The 16,091-nt window shown below is 29.1% G+C and overlaps 2 protein-coding genes across 2 annotated transcripts; one reads left to right on the forward strand and one right to left on the reverse strand.

Moving 5' to 3' along the window:
• Positions 1-582: 582 nt before the first annotated feature.
• On the reverse strand, positions 583-1,376 carry LOC130827788 (transcription repressor OFP6-like). The gene has a single exon (XM_057693639.1). It carries the CDS (start codon positions 1,283-1,285, stop codon positions 701-703), a length of 585 nt encoding a protein of 194 aa, XP_057549622.1. The 5' UTR covers positions 1,286-1,376; the 3' UTR covers positions 583-700.
• A 6,998-nt stretch (positions 1,377-8,374) lies between these two features.
• LOC130827789 (putative HVA22-like protein g) lies at positions 8,375-15,781 on the forward strand. The gene is made up of 6 exons (XM_057693641.1): positions 8,375-8,921; positions 9,059-9,157; positions 14,208-14,264; positions 14,389-14,452; positions 14,600-14,812; positions 15,078-15,781. The coding sequence occupies exons 1-6, from the start codon at positions 8,890-8,892 to the stop codon at positions 15,261-15,263; spliced, it is 651 nt and encodes a 216-aa protein (XP_057549624.1). The 5' UTR covers positions 8,375-8,889; the 3' UTR covers positions 15,264-15,781.
• Positions 15,782-16,091: the final 310 nt, after the last annotated feature.

Consider the following 16,091-nt stretch of genomic DNA (forward strand, 5'->3'; position numbering starts at 1 on the left):
ATAACCGTTATAATAATAATAATAACCGTAGTAATAATAATAATAATAATAATAATAATAATAACTATGATAATAATAATAACAATAATAATATAAATAAAAATAATTAAAAAAATTTAAAAAAAAAATAAAAATGAAAAGTTATTAACTCAATGGTAAATTTGTAAATTTTTAAAGATCATGGACAAATTCGTAATTTCATTAGGAGGAGTGGCGATAAAATAAAAAGGGTGGCAATAAATAATAATGCCCTTTTTACGATTGCTAATCACATCACATGATTATGACTTACAAATACAACCAAGTCAAAGTTCTTTTTTTGCCTCAAAAAAGAAGGGAAAAAAGCACTATGATCAAACTAAAATTCAATAAAATTTCTAACTTCGATTTGCATTAATATATAGCAAAATCAAAGAAATCAAAAAAAAAACTATTATATTATCAGATCAATCTAACCGTAACCTTATGTTAAATGTACACAATCTTACCTTAAAATAAAATCTAAAAAATTCAAAACCAAACTACCACTCTAGATTTCACCTACTATACCGGTAGAGATGTAAGCAATTTTACTCTTATGGGCCTAAATTTTACTAATTTAGACCTAAAAATTCAGTAAAATTAACTCAAAATCAAACCACCTCTCTGGGTCACACTACTTTAGCCTTACATCCGATGTATGTAGCTTACTCTTGTTCGCCTAAATTTCATACGATTTAGGTCGAACATAAGACCTAGGGGGAGCAAATTCAGCTCTTCTAGAGAAGAAAAAAGTATTCCAAATCTCAGTAAAAACCCTAATAATAATCCCATGAAGAGAAGGAGAATTCAACTGCAAGAAACAATTGAGAAGTTGCTTAAGATCATCCTTAGTATAAATCTCATTCTCCACAATCATTTGAAGCATAGATTGCCTAAAATCCACATATGGGTCACTTGAATCCTTCTCAATAGCAATAGATTTAGGCCCGGCCCGACCGAACCCATCCACCATTGATGAACATGGGTTAGAGTAAGAAGAAGAGGAAGTTGTAGTATCCATATAAGGTGAGAAAGTGGAGTTTCTAGAGTTATAACCATACTCATTATAAGTAGTAGTAGTAGTTGTAGTGCTTGAAGTAGAGGAATAATTAGAGTAAGAATAGTTATTATGGTATTTTTGGTATTTGGGTGTTTTAGATTTTGGTTTAGGGTTGAAAATTGATGAAAGTTTTGGCCTCCTACAACTACAACCTAAGTTTATTGAGATTGTGTTGAGAATAACCTTTCTTTTGGAAGTGGACATTCTAGAGAGAGAAATTTAGAGAGAGATTGAGAAATTTAGAGAGAGGGTGAAGTTGGGTATATTGGAGATTTTTTAGAAGAGTGGATTTGACTATAGGATATAAAAGGGAGGAAAGGTAGAAGTACTCTAAAATTAGTATTAGTATATAAGTAGGTATAATTTGTGTGCATGTGTGGGCATGGGAGTCATAAATCTAGGATGACATGTGGATGTATAAGAGAAAGAAAACAACCAAGCCTTTAAAAAAAAATTATTTTTTTTAATAAAAATTGCTACATTCACCTGAAAAAAATTCTAAAAAATTAAAAATGTTATAGTTTTCTATGTGATGGATAAGTATTCGTCCTGTCTTCTACAATTCTCATTAGCGTTTATTCTACTTATTCTAGTTTATCATAATAATTATTTCTCATTTTTCACCATTTTCTTTAATTTACGTTTATATATATTTCCACTTCATCAAAATATAATTCAAAATTCAAATATTATTTTAGTCTCCTAACAAATATAAACACATTTTTGCTTACCTATGTATTCATGTCATTTTATTTTCCTTACACTTATATAGTAGTACTTTTTCGACCCTTCAAATGATCTGCTATACTATATTGATTAGATAGCTAATTAACAAATTTAAAAAGAATGAAAAGTAATAGTATATGAATAGAAAATCTTGTGAAAAATGCATGATGACAAAACTAAAAGGGGATGGATAATATATTTTAATATGTACCTATGTAAAATGCCAGGGAGAATATATATATTTTTTCGTATTCATCATCATCGTATCCAGTGTATCACGTTTATAGAAATAATAATCAGGATATTAGAGTCTGAAATGAAATGAAAGACGACAATCTATACCCATTAAAAAAGATACGGGGAAAGAATCCCTCCACTCAAAATTTTTTTGTATTTATGTTCCTCAATAATATATTATATACTTCCTCCATTCCAAATTAGTTGCACTATTAGAAAAATGACACTATTCATTTAACACTTTTAATTTGTGATGAGTTTTTAATCTATAAGTTAAAACATAATCAAGTGAAATCTTGTTTGATTTGTCTAATTACAAAGGTTATTAATATCAAATTCTTAGAATGTTTTATTATATATAATTAAAGATATTAAGGATTTAATTAGTACATTGGACTGCATAAAAAAGCAAACGTCACAAGTAAATTGGAACAGAGGAAGTTGAGTTCTGTTACAAAGTTGGATAAATATCGAATCGTCAGATCTGTTTTGAATAAGTCCATTTGTCCCACATTATTTGCTACAAGTTTATTCTTTGCAAAAACCAAGGCAAATGAGATCATTTACTAAAAATATAAAGAAAAGAGCTATTTTTATGAGAGACTGTCACTCAATAAGACAGCCTGAAAAAAAGAGCTTATATACTAATGATTGATTGTATAAATTGGACTTTTCAACTCATATATAAAAAACGTAAATATCTCGTGGTGGGACCGCATTTCACGGTGAGACCACGTAAGAATTTGCGTAAAGAAAATCATTGTTAGTCAAGTATCCTGTTCGGGGAAGTTAATAAACAAGTGGACCTTCACGCCCAATCCATCCAGAACTAAGGCTTGCAATTGAAGTCCAGGCATACAGTGGGCCCTGAAATTTTGACCCAAACAGTCCCTCATATCAAACAGAACCCACACAGCATTCCACAACTAAACTTTAGCAAAGACACCCCTTTTTCTAGTATATAATATATTTTGGGGCCTTAATCGTTAGCTAAATCTTTTGTTTGAGTTGGTTCCTTAATATGGTATCAAAAACTAGTGAAACAAGAGATCATGGGTTCGAATCTCATCCAACCCTCATTTAAAGTGGAATATTCAGCGTCAGGTATGAGGAGGGCTTTAGTGTGAGGGTCGTTTTATAGTATATAACGTATCTTGGGGTCTCAACCATCAACTTAAACTTTTATTTGAGTTGATTTCTTGACACTATAAAAAATGGTATTCATGCTAAACTTTTTCCATCTTCTTGGTTTAAAATCTTGTCCATCATATATACTGCTTCCTCCATTCTATTTTAGTTTAGGGATGCAAACGGGGCGGGATGGGGATGGGAATATTGGAATTCCCATCCCCATCTGTTAATGCAATATCCCTCGATAGGTTTGTACCTAAAACCATCCCCGCCCCACCACCCATCCAAAGTCTCAAACAATTACATATCCAAAGTCTCAAACAAACACATAACCAAAGTCTCAAATAAAAATACATGTTTAAAACAAAAGTATTTCAACATCAACTCAAAATTATCCAAAGTAAATCAATCCAGAATAATCTCATCACTATCCCCATCCCCTAAAACAAAAATACATATCTAAAACAAAAATGCATGTCATTTGAGGGGGGGCGAGGCGGGAATAGGGCGGGTATCACCTAAAACCCATCTCCATCTCCATCTCTGCGGTGGGTATGAATTTTATACCCGTACCCGCCCCATGACCCATCAAATCGGGACCCATCCCCGCCCCGCCTGCATCCCTATTTTAGTTGCACTTTTTTTTTTACACCTTCCAATATACCAATTTAATCCAAAATGAATTAGTTTATGGTAAATATTAAAATTAAATGGATTGATTAGCTTTGAAGCAAAGTCAAGGTATACGACTATAAAAGTGTATCAAGCACGCAACTTGTATATTTTACAAATGTATTCTTTTCATGTTATTTATATAATTAATCCTAATCAATTATCAAATACATGCATGTCATTATCTTTAACTTTATGGTTGATCATTTTTTATTATTTATTTTTATTATAACATAGTAGCAACTAGCACTTAGTAGCTAATTTAACGTGACGCAAGGTTGCATTAGTGGATTTTTGACATCATACTACTTATATATTTACATTTTATATGACAAAAACTAAATCAACTTTATCAAACTTTGAGCACTACTAGTAGGTGTCAAAAAGCAGCTAATGCTAACCAATTAGTAGCTTAATTAGTAATTCACCCGTTACATATTGATTGTAATACTATGATCAAAATTGAGAAATTTTTTCAGTTAAATATTATAAAAAATATGAAATGAAGCGACTATATCAAACTTTAAATTTTTAACTACGGGATACTCAAAATAAATTATAATAATTAAATATTTTTTATAATTTTCTTAAAAAATCCAATATAAAATATAATTTATGATCGATAATGTGCGTGCCTATTGGATATTTAGAGTATTATGATGTATCATTAAATGGTACAAGAAGATGTGTTATTCCAAAAGGTTGTATTGCTTCAAAAGGTTTGTTGTTTCAAGACGTTGTGTTGATTCTTGACATTGGTTCAACACTTCAATTTAATAAATAAAGAGTGAATTTTTTATCTGAAGTTGCCCCATAAACATACACCGCATATGATGATGATAAACTTATATTTTAAGTTTCTTACAAACTCTTAAATCATAGCTCCAAAATATAATATACTTAATCATTTTTCTTTCCTAATATCATAATATATGTGTTTATATAATGTATGTAAAATGTTATATTTCATTAGCATATTTACAAAATTGTTGCTCAAATACTATGAATAAAAAAGTAAGATATTACGCCTCGGCTTAGGTATTGTGATTCCGAAGACTTTTGTATACCAAATCTTTATGCGATAGAATATAAGTTTGTAATTTCATTTTTTGGAATTTGTATTCTTTCAAGTATATTTCCAATATAAGAGTGTCAGGCTTGAATCCTCTTAATTACTTTTTCTCCATTAAAAATATTTTCATTTTCCTCTATAAGCAATCTCAACCATTAAATTAATTAACAAATTATCCATTTCTTTTAAATAACGATGAGGATTCGAATTCGACCCCGATGTCGATCCTCCACTTTGCATTGGGAGTAGCTTTTTCTACTTTTAGAAGACTAGGTAAAATTATGGTTTAATAATTTCTATATACAAATTGAAAGTATATATATATATATATATATATATATATATATATATATATATATATATATATATATATATATATATATATATATATATATATATATATATATATATATATATATATATATATATATATATATATATATATATATATATATATATATGTATGTATATATATATATATATATATATAAATTTTTGAATGAAATTGTTATAGAGGTAAAGATCGAAATGATGATCATTTACTTATAATTTAATAGTTTCTCATGTACAAATTTGAATTAAAGTCATTGATTAATAAATGATTAATATCTCGATCGTAACTACTTAATTATAAGAAGATAATGAAGGTAAATATTTAAAGTAACTTTAATCAAATTGAGTCATTGAGATATAAGTAACCTAAGAGTCAACTACTACCAACATAGTGGTTCAAGAGTTCACCAAAAACATAACAATGTTTTGTTTTGCTTCATGCACCAACTTGCATAAATCTGACTACTCTCAACATGCTTAACTGTTTTACTGATGAAAACACTCGATCAAATTTTTATATGAGACAATTTTATTGTAAGATGTAATTTAAATATAAGTTAAATAGCTTAATTATTACAAATTTTCATTATATGAGCTTTTTATTTTAAGGTCATCTCACTAAAAAAGGGTCTCTTACAAGTTACAATAACAACTCATCAATGTTATGAATTTTTATTTGATATGAACACTTGCCCACCCCTCGCAACTAGGTTTTGCCAAATTTATTTTTTGTTGAATTCAAGTGTTTCATTTAATTTGTTAATTAATGTCATGTGTTGTTAGTGAAGATATTTTAAAGTAAATTTATCTTTGTGAAATTTACGTTAGAACTTAACAGTGTTTTGTTGAACCTAACTTATTTTCACTGTCAGGAAATAAGATTATTTACACCAAACTTTATAACATTCCCTATACTATTTAACAATTAAACAGGCAAACGTGATGAGTTATAAGGAATAAATAAATAGTGAATTTAAAAATCAACTATTTTACTTACATAATTCTAAATATCTGATGTAGGAAATGTTATACTTTTCTCTGTTTTTCTATTTTGTACCATCACACAAATCAAAATATTATTTAAACTAATAAATTTAATAAATTTTGGATTAAAACGATTCAAATATGATCTCTTATACCTATATTTTAACTTATTAATTACCGAAAAAATAAACAAATTAATCTGATTGATAAATACTGCTTATGTTACTAACATATATACAACAAAAAAACAAATCAAAACATAATTTGATGTGTAATTGATTTGAATTAAAATGGGTATGATGGTGGATATCCGATGATTAGAATTGTAACGTGAGATGTGTTACAAGAACTCAAGAAGGATATGGGGAATGTGGGCAAGCGCCAAAAAAAGCAAAAGAATAACCGCCAACGAGAGAGTTGATAACTGAATATACGCCCAACTGTCCACTTTCAGTATCTAAACAAAATTCATAAAACTCTACCACTTTGAGCAGAAAGTATCCCTTTTTAAGAAAAAATTTATTCGATTCTCACTTACTAATATTTATCTTCAATTAAATTTTAATCACATATAATGTCCGTCCTCTTAAATTAGTATTAAAGAGAAAATTAGGAGTTTTAAAGAAAAATAGACATTATCATTCTAATGAGTTCCACCCAAGGTAGGGTATGAGGAGGGTAAAAAAAGGGCAGATCAATACCTTTATCAAGAGGAGGTCGTGATCGAAGGGCATCCTCAAACTCGAGTTTTGTTTGACATATGATCAGGCCCCTGTATTAAAAGATAGTTAAGATATATGGATTAAATTAAGAGATAGATAATGAGAAGAAAATAATTGATCAATTTTCGAATATAAAAATAATACAGAAAAGGGAATAATCTAAAATACTTCACGAGTAGAGTGCATTCCGCAGGCATCCCCCGCAAGTAAAAGCCTCTTACTTTGTTTTTTCACGAGTGCTCTACTTTTATGCACATCATAATCATCATCCCACAATTCTTGTGTTGAGTATTATTTTTGATTTGGAAAAAAAAAATTCAAAAAATTAATGTTTGGAAAAAAAAAATTCAAAAAATTAATGTTTGGAAAAAAAAACATTTTTTGAAAAAAATTAATGTTTTTAATATAAATATTAAAATCACAATTTGTTAATAATACTAAAAAAATATCCCAAGCAAGTAACAATTTCTCTAGTAAGGCGTTGAATATTCATTCTCATGTAGCATTCTATTTTCCTCAACTTACTCTATATATACTCAATATTTTTAAAAAATGAGATTCAGATTCAAGTTTTTTTATAAAATTGATACTCCCACATTACTCTATATATAACTCTATCCGTTCTTTTTTGATTTTCCACATCACTATAACGGGTATTTTTAAAAGTTCTTCCACTTTAAAATACTTAGAAAGTTTTTATCCCATTTTTACCCCTTAAAACCCCCTTTTTTTAAGTACCCCTTTTCTTTTATTTATAATTATTTTCTCTCTCATACTATTTAATTAAAATAATACCCACTACAACCTCATACTTCCAATACAATTATTACTTCACACCACTATTTAATTAAAATAATACCCACTACAACCCAAAGATTCTATCTTCCTTAATATGTGTGAAAAATCCAAAGTGAAAGATCAAAAAAGAACGGAGGGAGTATTTGTTGTCCAATTAAAATAAGATCCAATTATCCAATTTAAATTATAAGAAAAAAATACCCAAAATAATCTACAAAAATCTCAACTTTTAATTAAACTTCCAAATGTTACGGGTGCTGGTTAAAAATGTATCATTATAACCACTTTACTATACAACAACTCATTTTACATAAAAATAATACAAAATTAAAATCATTAAAAATTGAAAAATACAAAAAAATATAAAAAAAATCATCGTAAGTTTATTTTTATTTAAAATTTTAATTTTTAATAATTTTGATTTTTTAATTTATTTTTGTTTTATATTTAGTAATCAATCTGCAAAAATCAGTCATCATCTAAAGAACAATATTTCTAGATAAATGATTCTATTATTCATGATTAATTAAAAATTAAAATTTTTATAAGAAAACAATAAAAACTTAGATTATTATAAATATGTTTTCCAAATTCTTAATCCTTCCTCACTTTCCTATCCTTTTCTCTCTTTCTTGTACAAGCATAAAATATACACCCTTGCCCTATAATCTTCAGTTTCCTCCCCTTCCAAGTTTCTCTTATTTAACCATTTTCTTGACCAATTTTCTCTCTTAAAATTCAAAAATATACACACTCATTAATTCATCATTCTTCAATTTTCACTTTCTTTGAAATTTCTTATAACCAATTCAATTTATTATAATCCATTTGACCTCTGCTTTCTTGTTTTCTTCTGGATGTTTATTTTTACATGTTTTGACTTCTTCCAATCTCCACCATTTCTTCTCCTATATAAATCCCCCAAAACGTAATTTCTTCCTTAATCCATTTTCATAATTTTGTTGGTTTTTTTTCTAAATTTTAGTTAATCAAACCCATTTCTAATTTCCTCTGTTTTCCTCTTATTAAATTAAACCCATAATACAATTATTAATTATTTTTAATTTGTAGATATAGTATTTGATTTCGTAACGTAACCGTTTAGGGTTGTTTCATTATTTTGATTATTGAAAATGTTGGGAGAGTTCATCAGCAGAGGACTTTTGTAAGTATTTTTTATTATTTCTCAAATTTGTTCTTTATTTTCAAAGGTTATGATTAATTTTTTGATGTTAAATTGATTAAATTCTGAGATTTTTGAATAATTAAATTGAAATATTTGGGATTTTTTGGATGATTTAGTATGATATTGGGGTTTGCATACCCAGCATTTGAGTGTTTCAAGACATTGGAAAGAAACAGAGTTAGCATTGAAGAACTACGATTTTGGTGTCAATATTGGTACGTTTTTATTTCTATGTTTTTTTGGAATATTTTGATTATTATTCCATTCCGTTTTATATTGTTGATTTTGTTGAGAATATTATGAAAAACAAATTTTAAATAAAATATATTTATATAGAATTTGTGTTAGGTTTATGTTTTTTAGATGGTGAACGTATTAATTGATTGATTTTAATGAAGTATTTTTTGTGTTATTTAGAATTTATTCTATATTATATTTTAAAATAATAGTTGTACTTATTAGTTTTGATCATCTTAGTTTTTGGCATGGAAGAGAATATAATTTGTACTTTATAATAATAATAATAATAATAATAATGATGATGATGAGATTCTCTCATTTGTTCCTTGGATGCTTAATATGTAATATGTATAGTAGTTATCATGATTCATTATAAAATATGGGTTTAGAATTTGGGAGACAAACTTTAGTTTAATGATTTGTCCAAATTATAAGGTGCATTTTAACATGTATTAATGAGAGTACTACAACTCATATAATACATTAATATGTTTTTCATGAGATAGGGATAATTGATAAGAGAAAAAATTTATCTAATCACTAAATAGTGAGAATCGAATTTATATCATAAAGATGAAGATAAAGTCTTTAATTACTAGTTTAATTTTTATACCAAGTCTTTGATAAATCATTTTCGTATAAATGAGTCTAATATGAAATTAAAAAATAATTTATGACTTCATTAAAATAGATATAATAATAATAATAATAATAATAATAATAATAATAATAATTAATCATAAGCTTTAATTAATTTAGTGGGTAGAGTACATAATAAGGAAGGAGGGAGAGTAGGGGAATGTGGGAGATTGTTTATGGTGATCATTTGAGTGGAGTTTGGGTGTTTTAGTTGGGTACCCAAAACTTCTAGGTGGTTGAGGAGGTCAACTGCCTTTGGACAACTCATACTTAAACTTAAAATTATTTCCTAAATAGATCTATTTCTAGGCATTATGTGCCAACTTTTTTGAGGAATTTTATACCTACCTCGTTTTTTATGGATAGACTTTATGTTGAAGAATTCTTTTTGGAAAAAGATAGAGTTCATTTGTCTCCAATATTGATAAATAATATTTGTAAGACTTTATGAAAAGTAATTTTTGTATTTAAAGATATAAGGATTAGTGAATTTGTTTAATTACTAAATACTATAAAAAGTGGAATAAGGAGTTTTTGGTTTCGAAAAATAATCCTTAGTTTCCTTTGTAGAAAATAACGGTTAATATTTAGGTTTTACTAATTACTTCCTATTATTAAGGAAGATTATTAGGTCATTTTTAGGTTTAAGTTATTTTAGGATTAGACTATTTTAGGAAAGTTAGTTTTTCCTTCCAGTTATTTTTTGTATAGATAGAACTTGTTATTCTTTTTCTTAGTAATGTGAATATAGTTTAAAAATTAAAATCTCTCTTAAGTTCTATTTTTTATGGTATTAGAGCCTATAGTTCAAAATTGATAAAGAAAATTCAAAAACCCAGACCATAGTTTCATCACATACCAAAAATGAGTGCAGAAAATAGTTCTGGAGACAATCAAGAAAACCAACAATCAAATCCAATGGATCAACTGTTGCAAATCTTATAACAATTAAACAAACCAAATCAAAATTCCAATGAATCCTCTAGTCAGAACGTGATACTTACCAAAAAACTTAACAACCAAAATTATATGAAATGGTCAAAATTGATGTATTTGGCCATTAATGGAAGAGGACGACTCAGTCATATCATTGTCGATCCTCTTTCCATAACTGATCCGGAGTATACCAAGTGGATACAAAAAGATTCTTTGGTATTTTCTTGGATTATTGAAAATATTCATTCGGGTCTTGTAAATCAATTTCTGGATAATACAACAACTAAAGATTTATGGAAAGGCATAGAGGCCTTATATAGCAGTGGAAGAGATGGTCTTCAGATCTTTGATTTAATAGTCAAAGCTACAACTATAAAATAAGGGAAAGATTCCATTGAAGTTTTTTATGAAAAAATAATTTTGATCTGGAAGGAGATAGATAGAAGGATCCTAAATCCAATGACTTGTGATAAGGATAGGACTACATCTAATGTGTTGGTGCAACAAAACCGTTTATATCAATTCTTGGCTGGTATTAATAAGAATCTTGACAAAGAAAAACGAGACATTCTTAATCAAGATCCTTTACCATCCGTAGAGGTGGCTTATGCACAAATTAGAAGGGAGATTATTCAAAGAATAATCATGAGTGGTACATCTACACCAAGCACGACATTAACCGATTTAGGTTAGGCTTAATTTCAAAAAAGAAGCTAGAAAACAGTAATTTTCAACTAATACATATGTATTACCTCCTAGAAGTACAAGAGGAATTCCACCAATGAGATATAATCTAGAATTTGATTCTAGAAGATCTAAGTATCCTATTAGTACATTGTTGAGAGTAAATTATCAAAGAAGGCTGTCTCTTTTCATATTGCAGTTTGTTCTGAAAATATTCCTCAAAATGTTGATGAAGCTTTAAAGAGTAAAGAATGGAAGATAGCAATGGAGGAGGAAATTAATGCCTTATGAAAGAATAACACATGGAAAAAGTGCATCATTTCGAGTGACAAAAAAGCAGTTGGATGCAAATGGGTCTTTACTATTAAACGCCACGCTGATGGTACATTTGAAAGATATAATGCCTTATGGAAGAATAACACACGGAAAAAGTGCATCATTTCGAGTGACAAAAAAGCAGTTGGATGCAAATGGGTCTTTACTATTAAACGCCACGCTGATGGTACATTTGAAAGATATAAGGCCCGGCTTGTACCAAAGGGGTACACACAAACCTATGGGATTGATTACTCTGAGACTTTTTCACTTGTTGCTAAAATTGATACAATTCGAGTTTTATTTTCAATTGCTGCTAATCTAGATTGGCCTCTCTATTAGTTTGATGTTAAAAATGCTTTCCTTCATGGAGAAATTGAGGAAGAAATCTATATGGAAGCTCCTCCCAGATTCACTCACAATTTTAAGAAGGGGGAAGGGTGTAAACTTAAGAAGGCCTTATATGGATTAAAACAATCTCCAAAAGCATGTTTTGTGAGATTCACTCTTGCTATGAGGAGATTTGGGTATAGACAAATTAATACAGACCATACTTTAATCTTGAAGACACGTGAAAGGAAAATTACATGTCTAATAATATATGTTGATGATATGATAATAACAAGAGATGATTTGGAAGAGATAGCAAAGTTAAAGGGTAAAATATTTAAAGAGTTTGAAATGAAAGATCTTAGAAATCTGAAAGACTACCTTGGAAGTGAGGTTCTTTGATCGAAGCTTGGAATATTCATAAACCAAAAGAAATATATTCTTGATCTACTCGCTAGTACAAGGATGATTGATTGCAAGCCAGCAGAAACTCCCAAAGTAGCTAATCATGGTTTACAGATTGTTGAGGGAGCTAAGTTGGCTAATAAAGAGCAATATCAGGGACTAGTTGGAAAACTTATATATCTTTCTCATACCAGACCAGATATAGCATACACGGTAGGAATTGTAAGTAGATTTATGCATTTTCCTCAAACTGATCATCTTGAAGCTGTCATGAGGATGGTTAGATATCTCAAAGGAACGTGTGGCCGAGGTATTTTTTTTAAAAAGAATAGTAATCTTGATTTATTAGCCTATACTGATGCCGATTGGGCAGGAGATACGAATATTTTACTTTTGTTGGAGGTAATCTGGTGACCTGGAAAAGTAAGAAACAAAAGGTTGTAGCTTTGTCTAGTGCTGAAGCAGAATTCAGAGGTATTGCCAAAGGGGTAACTGAAATTTTATGGCTTCGAAAGTTGTTAGATGAACTTGGTTTTTCTCAAACTAACAATTAGGATTTCAGAGAACCCAGTTCAACATGATCGTACAAAACATGTAGAAGTAGATCCCCACTTCATAAAAGAGAAACTTGAAAAGAAAGTTATTAGTCTTCCATCTGTTACATCCAAGAACCACATTGTGGACATTCTTACGAAAGCAGTAAGAATTATTTGAAGAGACACTTTTGCAAGTTAGGTGTTCAAAACCTACCACTCAACTTGAGAGGGAGTGTAGAAAATAACGGTTAATATTGAGGTTTTACTAATTACTTCCTATTATTAAGGAAGGTTATTAGGATATTTTTATGATTAGCTTATTTTTAGGATTAGACTATTTCTAGGAAAGTTAGTTTTTCCTTCCAGTTATTTTTTTGTATAGATAGAGCTTGTTATTCTTTTTTTTAATAATGTGAATATAATTCAAAAATTAAAATCTCTCTTAAGTTCTATTTTTCATTTTTTTTTGGTTCGATAAAGAATTACAATGAAGAAGTAAAAGTGAAAAATATAGTCTTTCTGGTTGTATTTATCGTTGTTATAAATTGAAAGGAAATTACTTTTCTTTCGCTCTTTTATCCCTACCATCTATTAGTTTTCATTTTTTTTTAGTTTAACAGTTTTCATTTCCCGTCAAACTAAACATCTATTTAAGATTAATAGTAAAATTGAATATATATTTTCTTTTAAGATAGTAATTATAAGTAGACTAGTCGAACTGGTTTGACAAGTGGATTTTAGGTTGGATTACTTGAGGATTGGGTTTGGATCAAGTTTGGATTGACAAATATACTGACTTTAGGACTACAACAAAGAAATATTCACCCAAAATATGATGAGTGAGTAAAATATTGTAGGTCCTGACTAAAAATGATAATATGAAATTGAAAAGGTTAACAAAACTGAAAATAATGACATGAAACTGAAAAAGTTGACAAAACTACAAAATAGTTAAACGGTCAAGTTTGATCTAGTTTGTTCCGGTATTTTAGAGTCATATTGTTTTCGGGCTATGAGTCAAACTTTTTGGATTACAGTCAGATCAAATTTTGACAGGTAACTACATGGGATTGTGAAGTTTGATTTGTTGTACTTAAGCTTGTATAAATACAAGCTAGTAAACTTAATTCTTGATGACAACCTAACTGTTTTCTAATGCCTTTTTCTTCTGTTTATGTAGGATCATTATTGCTGTACTTTCAGTTGGTGAGAGGTTTGGAGATATATTCATTTCATGGTGAGTAAAAGTCTCATTGTACATGAATCATGTTATATGTTACATTCAATAAATTTATTCATCAATTTACCTTTTTTTTTTTATGTAAATTACACTTAATCTTTTGATATATTTTTGGCAAAAGGGTTCCACTTTATGGAGAGTTCAAGTTGGCTTTTATCATTTACCTTTGGTATCCACAAACAAGGGTAAACTACTATTTTCTTTGTCAGTTACAAACTTAAAATAATATTTTGTCTGTCCTTATAAATTTGAAAATTTACTCGTATATATGTTATTGTTAGTCATACATTCATTAGGACGGAAAGAGTATTAATCTACGACTTGTAATGTAGGGAACTTCTTATGTGTATGAAAGTATGTTGAGGCCATTCGTGTCGAAACATGAGACAGACATTGACAAGAATCTGAAGGAATTGAGGTTGAGGATATGGGATTTAGCCATTTACTACTACCAAAACTGGACAGAGTTGGGTTCTTCTGCATTTTTCAATGTCATTCAATATGTTGCTAATCAATCTTCAAAGCTTAAGGGAGGTGGCTCTCAGGTACTTATATCAATGGCTACTTAAGCCCTCCGTTTTAATGGATTTAGTACTGATAATGGCATTTAATTAGTCGATAGTATCACAATCTAGACATTTTTTAAGTTCACAAATTCTTAAAAGAGACGGTCCTATGGTGAGACTAACTCTAAAATGATCGGTTAGAACCATTAGCTAATTATATGCGTCCATCTCATACGATACGAACTGTTTTTAGTTTATTTGAATTTTACTGATTTTTATCGACTATGTATTTTTATGATCTCAGAATCAAAGACCGAGAGGCAGCCCACCACCCTCGTCTAGTGGCTCAAGCTTCCTATGGCCCCTACGACAACGCAAGCCGAAATCCTCGCCAAGTCACCCCAACCAAAGTTGGCCACCACCACCAAGGGAAGAGCAACCAGCACCATCAGCACCCCCACTTCCAAACTCATTTCCTTCTGTGTTCTAAGAAGAGGCCCACAGTACAAAGTCCAAACTGGTCCAAATGAAACCCAACGAGGCCCATACTCAATGCATACACAGAGGATTTTCTAGATGAGGCCCAGTTAAGAAGCCCAAATCACTAAAATTCAAGATAGGGTTTAAACCCTTCCAAATTATCATTAAACCCATCAAATTGTTACATACTTATATGGGTGAACACTATGGTTCGATACGGTTTGATACCTAAATCAGATCAAGCTATAATGTATGTGTAAAATTTTTTAAAGTTGTACCAGATTGTTTAACGTCTCAATTTGAATGAGACCAAACCGTTTTAGAGATTTTTTTTAATTATATTCATCGAGTCATTTAGATACATGTAAATATTTAGAAAAGTTGTATTTTTTTTTTAAATAGCAAGAAAAACTTGTATAAGAAAGTTGAGCATAGATCGTTTGACATGTAATTTATCTATGTTGAAAATATATGATTACAAACATGTATAATTGTGATTTATGGTTACATATAATGATTTTAACACAATTTTAAACTAGATTCTACTTGTTTGACAAATCCAATTGCTTTCTAACACAAAATTTGTCTCATTTTTATAGTATATTTTACTAAATTTGTTCTATTTTTATTAAAAATATGATCTATATTATTCTTTTTTTCATCCATACATCACTTCGTCATCGTATGAGTTTGAACCTAACTTTAGGATGTGTGGCAACGATTAATGACTATTGATTATTGATTGATTTAGTTGAATTATACAACTAACTTTAACAATGATTGGATATTGACAAATGACTGCTAGTAAGGACTACTAGTCAATTGCTTATTTTGGTGG

The sequence above is a fragment of the Amaranthus tricolor genome, chromosome 11 (genome assembly GCF_026212465.1).
Source record: "Amaranthus tricolor cultivar Red isolate AtriRed21 chromosome 11, ASM2621246v1, whole genome shotgun sequence".
NCBI lineage: Eukaryota > Viridiplantae > Streptophyta > Magnoliopsida > Caryophyllales > Amaranthaceae > Amaranthus > Amaranthus tricolor.

What these genes read in the sequence shown, in the direction of transcription:
- LOC130827788 (XM_057693639.1), bottom strand. Translation starts at nt 1,285, where the DNA reads ATGTCCACTTCCAAAAGAAAGGTTATTCTCAACACAATCTCAATAAAC.
- LOC130827789 (XM_057693641.1), top strand. Translation starts at nt 8,890, where the DNA reads ATGTTGGGAGAGTTCATCAGCAGAGGACTTTT. An exon ending in CGATTTTGGTGTCAATATTG is followed by an intron (nt 9,158 to 14,207) that starts GTACGTTTTTAT and finishes CTGTTTATGTAG; the next exon opens with GATCATTATTGCTGTACTTT. An exon ending in TTTGGTATCCACAAACAAGG is followed by an intron (nt 14,453 to 14,599) that starts GTAAACTACTAT and finishes CTTGTAATGTAG; the next exon opens with GGAACTTCTTATGTGTATGA.